General features: G+C 38.4%; 1 protein-coding gene across 1 annotated transcript; it reads right to left on the reverse strand.

The window, feature by feature from the left end:
• Positions 1-906: 906 nt before the first annotated feature.
• On the reverse strand, positions 907-2,423 carry LOC111022115 (ubiquitin). Its single transcript, XM_088118903.1, has 3 exons — positions 2,189-2,423; positions 1,342-1,569; positions 907-1,270 (listed from the first exon to the last, which is right to left on the reverse strand). Exons 2-3 carry the CDS (start codon positions 1,543-1,545, stop codon positions 1,040-1,042), a joined length of 435 nt encoding a protein of 144 aa, XP_087975029.1. The 5' UTR covers positions 1,546-1,569; positions 2,189-2,423; the 3' UTR covers positions 907-1,039.
• Positions 2,424-6,000: the final 3,577 nt, after the last annotated feature.

The raw sequence follows: 6,000 nt of genomic DNA on the forward strand, positions 1-6,000 counted from the left end.
TTAATTTACATTACTTTTAGTTTAGATGAATTTTTTTGCCTTTTTTCCCTCTCCTTCCAAAAATTGTAGGGTGCGAGAGCAATGGATCTTTTGATAAATTTTCTTGATGGGTTTGATTTTGTTGATGGCTGGTTTTGAAGGTTCGGAGTAAGAATGGTAGAGAACATCTATTAGTGACAGATTTTTTTTAACTTACTTGGTTTTGGTGGCAGCAACTCTCCCATTTCATAGGCGCTCATGATTTTTAACGAAAGGATGCTCATCTGAGGCACAGTGGTGTGCCTTGCGTACGACGTTCTCACATGCAGGTGAGGACATTCCTCCCGTGTGGAGGTAGTACTGTCCCTAGACGGCTGCAATGCATCTCCCGTACCATCGCACTCCTCCGTGCGTATGTTCCTAACCGTCTATCATTTCCTATGCGTCGCTGTCGCCTCCCACAACCTGACACGCCAGAATTTGCTAAATTCGCCTGTGGGTGTTTCATTTGCCTCTCTTTCTCCTGCAGTTGTTCTGTTTGCAGATTAGAATATCAAATGAGATCATTTTCCATCTCTCTAATTACGTTCGTTTGTTCTATCTTAATACAGATTTCACTGGTTTCCCATTTGCAAGCTGCAGAACACTTCTCAGATACTTTCGTTATCACTTCAAACTAAATCAGTTCTCTAGGGGGCTCATCTAACATCAAAATGCCATCACCTTGGTTTTATTTAAGAGTCTTCTATGTTAGGTTCAGTAGTTTCTCAAGTCGATAAGAACTCGGAAGAAGCATTTTGACTCCAGAGACCTTACACAATCATTTTCTAAAGGTAGAGACCAATTAGAAATCCATACTTAAAACTCATTCATAAAAGTCTCATTTTACCCCAAAATTAAAGACAGCTTAACAATAGAAAACCGAAATTAACTTACACCCAGGAAATAACACTCGATAACCATTCATTTCTACAGCATATTAACAAAATAAAAACATAAACTGATTGAGGTTACAAGGATGCATACATATGAAGCATAATAAGCGAAGTAATAAACAGAGTTAACAGCCACACAGACGCGTAACCATATGCAATGTAGAGCCACTCCTGATATTGTATTCCGCTAGAGTTCTGCCATCCTCAAGCTGACGACCGCCATAAATCAGCCGCTGCTGATCTGGAGGATACCCTTCCATCGCTTCAATTTTAGCCTTCACCACGTCTATTGTGTTCGACGCTAAAATCTCAAAACAAAGTGTCTTCCCAGTCAGCATTTTCACATTAATCTGCATCTGCGTGTTCAATAGCACAATAAATATTTATTTCTAAAACATAATTAATCAAAATTATCGATGATGAAAACCTGGCCAGATCGAGGTAGATTCCTTAAGAGCCATCTTTTACGTAGCTTGCGATCCAATGCCATGAATATTTCGCCATTCTGTGGGTTTTGGAAGAAATCACAGGCGTCTAATATAAGGTCCTCGTCCATGTCTGGTAATGCTTGCACAGCTTTAATCACTGCTCCAATGGAGATTGAACCTGAGCTACCGTCTCTCTGCTTCATGGCTTCTTCTTCTTCGCGTCTTGACTTTTAGTTGAGATAAGAAAGAACTCAATGAAAGACACAGAGAGAGAGAGAAGGCCAATGGCCTTCTTCTTTGCTTCATATTTCAAAATTTTGAGAGCATTCAATTCAATCTTGTAATTTTAAGGATCGGCAATTTTCAATTTATACCACAATTTACAGCACTGAAATAAGTTCTTCATTTTCGGAAAAAAAAAACATAAATTATGGACGGTTTGGTATCGTTTTTTTGTTTCTTCATTATTAATAAAGAAAAAAACATGATCTCAATGTTTTGGAACAAATAAGTAATGGCCAGAAAAAAAGAAAATTTTGTTTGGGTTATTTTAAATAAATTCTATATAATTTTGAGAATATTCCTAAAACAACACCAACTTTACCAAACGAGCTTATACTCGTGGTATTATGCTATTTTGATTCCAAAATAATTAATATAGAGTAAGAAATAATAATGAATCTTAGCTCGATCCTAACTACCTATCCCACTTGCAAAAGTCAATATTATTACAGATCAATAACAGAATCTTATGCCGGATTTGAGAAATTAAAGGAAGTCAAACGATAGTACAAAGATTATATAGATCTTACAAAATCAGCACGATTCTGGAGATAGCCAAATCACCTCTCGGTGGTCAAGCTCGCGCGGCAGATCGGCGGGCGGCGGCAGCGTCTTCTCCGGCACGGATCCGAAACAACCCACGCGTCTTTTCTTCTCTCTGGCGTTGCACAAGTACCTAACAATCCGCCTCCCTCTTTGAAATCGCCGGGCAGAACACGAAGAAGATGAACTTTTGGAGTCTTCGTCAAGATGCTTATATAAAGAAGTAAAACTCAGACTCTTTCTTTCTCTTGTAGTCTTCTTTAAAGATGCTTGTAAGTAAAAAGTAAAGATGCTTATACGTGGGTATATTACGGTTGGTTTAATTGAACCAAACTTGGTTCACTTGGACCAACAAAACCAAAAATGATCTAACCAAATGGGCGAGACATAAAACTTGGCAAAAAAAAAAGTGACTTCAACCTTTGAAGTTTGTTGGAAGTTCTCTTCGTAAATAGAGACATTTTATCTCATTTCTAGGAACCTGAAACTATATTTTTTCGACGAATTAATAACTCGAGTGTAGCTATGAAGAGTCAGTTATAGCTTGAACCGAGTTCCATGGACTTGATCGAAGATATTTTAATAGTTATTTGATATCTGAATGTTGTTTAATTTATGGATTATTTTTAAATCATTTTTCTAATTTATTTTTAAATAGACATTTTATTAATCAATAACTTTCTGTTGAAACTAATAGCGGGGAAAAAGAAAACTTCCGCGTAGATTTACATTCTCCCATAAAAGTATATATACAACTACAAATATAGGAAAAGAGTTGAACTGAATAGTTAACTAAATAGTAACAGAAAATAGCAAATTAACCCCCATAATACTTGACTTAATACTCCCCTCGAAGTAGATGGTAAATATCTAAGACACCCATCTTGGATGATAAGGAGTCAAAAACAGTAGCAGAAAGGGGCTTTGTAAAGCAGTGAGCAAGCTGCAGATGTGAACGAACATGAAGTAAATTTCAAAAATCCATCAACAAGTTTATCACAAACAAAATGACAATATAATTCGATGTGTTTCGTAGCTAATGAAAAATTGGATTTGAGACAATATGCACAGTAGCTTCATTATAACAAAATAAAAGAGCTGGTGGGGAGAAAGAAATCTACAAATCAGTAAAAGGGAGAAAGCCATACCAATTCAAAAGCTGCTACCGCTAAAGCTCGACATTGTGCCTGTGCAAAAGAATGAGAGATAGTAGTTTGTTTCTTGGATTTCCAAGGAACCAAAGCATCGCCTAAAAAGACACAAAATTCAGTAGTGCCTTGACGAAGTGTCAAGACAAGAAGCCCATCCGAATCAGCAAAAGCTCTCAACTGAAATGAGGAAGCGGCTGGAAGAAAAATGTCTTGCCCAAGAGCATTCTTTTAAGTATCTCAAAAGATGATGAGCTGCAGTCAAATGGGACTTACAGGGCCAAGAGACAAATTGACTCAATTTATGGACAACAAATGTAATGTCTGGTTGAGAAATAGTCAAATATAGAAGATGACCAATAAGATGGCGATAAACAGAGGCGTCAGGAAGTAAATCAACATCAGAACATTGCAGTTTCAACAAAGGATCCATAGGCACACTAGGTGGTTTACAAGCCAAAAGACCGGAGTCCTCAAGAAGTTGTAAAGTATAATGCCTCTGAGAAATGCATATGCTAGACTTAGATTGAGCTACTTCAAAACCAAGAAAATATGTAAGAGAGCCCAAATTCTTATGTTTAAATTGAGAATGAAGGAGGGTCTTTAACTGCTCGATATCAGAAGAACATGCACCGATGATAACAATGTGATCAACTTATAAAAGCAGGACAATAAAATGAGAGCCAGAACCCTCACAAAAAAAGAGTAACCGGCCTTCGAGTGGTAGACATTTTCGAGATAGTAGCAAGGGATTTACGCCTGGAGTGTCAGGTCGAGGGAGTTTAAACCTAGATATCGAGGATCACAAAACTTTAGAGCGAATGTAAATTTCCCTCAACAGACTACGAGTGGCTCGAGTCAGTATAGAAGACCTTCTGGTAGTATGCAATCCGGGCAACAAGCGGAGTCTGCTTCTAGTTATACTAGATATCCTGTATGCAAGAATTGTGGTAAGTCGCACAGGGGTGAATGCCTCTAGAGGGCGAGCATTGTTTGTTATAACTGCGGGCAAGTAGGTCATATGAAAAGAGAATGTCCTTAGTTGTGGCAGGAAGGTAGTGCGTCCCAAGGAGCTTCCTCAAGACCGACGGTACAGGGACATTCAGATTCACAAGCAAAACCCGTGAGTGAGGGGCAACCAAGTACAGGAAATTCTAGTGGCGTTAAGTCGAAGGGTCAGGTAGGCAGACCACGTGGTCAGGGAAAGATATTTGCAATGACGCAGCATGAGGCTGAAGAACTGCCAAATGTAGTTACAGGTACGCTGAATATCTTCGATAAAAATGCTCATGTTTTATTCGATCCGGGTGCTACACATGCATTTATTTCTATCATGTTCTCTGTTGGGTTAGATAAAAAGTTAGAACCCTTACCTAGTGAATTGGTAATAGCTACACCGGGTGGTATATCTTTGATAGCAGACGGTGTGTATCGTGATTGCATAATTGATTTGGGTGATAGGCAGTTTAATGTGGATTTAGTCCCATTGAATATTCGTGAGTTTGATGTTATTTTGGGAATGGATTTCCTGTTCACACATCATGCATCGATTGACTGTTATCAGAAAGAGGTTATATTTAAACGGCCAGGGGAGGCTGAGATTATCTATAGAGGTGAAAGAAAAATTCGTCCCAGCATGTGTAATATCTGCAATGAAGGCTAGTAAATTGTTGAATAAATGGTGTACAGCATACTTAGCGTATGTTGTTGATCAGCGGATTGAAAAAGGGAAGCTTGAAGATATACCAGTTGTGCGAGAATTTCCAGACGTATTTCCAGATGATTTATCTGGGTTGCCACCTGATCGGGAGGTTGAGTTTGTGATTCATTTAATACCAGGCACTGCTCTGATATCTCAAGCACCATACAGAATGGCTCCTACAGAATTAAAAGAATTGAAGACACAGTTGTAGGAATTAGTTGACAAAGGTTACATTAGACCTAGTGTGTCACCGTGGGGTGCGCCAGTATTATTTGTGAAAAAGAAAGACGGTACTCTGAGGTTGTGTGTTGATTATAGACAACTGAATAAGGTAACGATACTAAACAGATATCCATTTCCTCGAATAGATGATTTGTTTGATCAGCTTAAAGGTACTGCAGTGTTCTCAAAAATTGATTTGTGATCCGGATATCATCAGTTAAAGGTAAGAGAAGCAGATGTGCCAAAAACTACATTTAGAACACGATATGGGCATTACGAGTTCCTAGTTATACCTTTCGGGTTGACTAACGCACCAGCATCATTTATGGATTTTATGAATAGAGTATTTCATCTGTACCTAGACCGATTTGTAATTGTGTTCATTGATGATATACTAGTGTTTTCCGGCAGCCAGAGCGAGCATGTAGAGCATCTTAGAACTGTGCTACAGACGTTACGTGATAGGAAGTTGTATGTAAAATTTAGCAAAAGTGAATTTTGGCTTGATCATGTGATGTTTTTGGGCCATGTTGTCTCTGCAGAAGGTATTTATGTTGATCCACAGAAAATTGAAGCAGTTGTGAAATGGGAACAGCCTACTACTGTTACAGAGGTTCGTAGTTTCCTCGGTTTGGCAGGATATTATCGTCGATTTGTTGAGGGATTTTCGAAGATAGCACTTCCTTTAACTAATTTGACTAGGAAGAATTCAAAATTTGTGTGGACAGAAAAGTGTGAGCAGAGCTTCTAAGAGTTGAAGA

This window comes from Momordica charantia, assembly GCF_013281855.1.
Source record: "Momordica charantia cultivar OHB3-1 chromosome 10 unlocalized genomic scaffold, Mcharantia_2.0 BLBB01000010.1, whole genome shotgun sequence".
Lineage (NCBI taxonomy): Eukaryota > Viridiplantae > Streptophyta > Magnoliopsida > Cucurbitales > Cucurbitaceae > Momordica > Momordica charantia.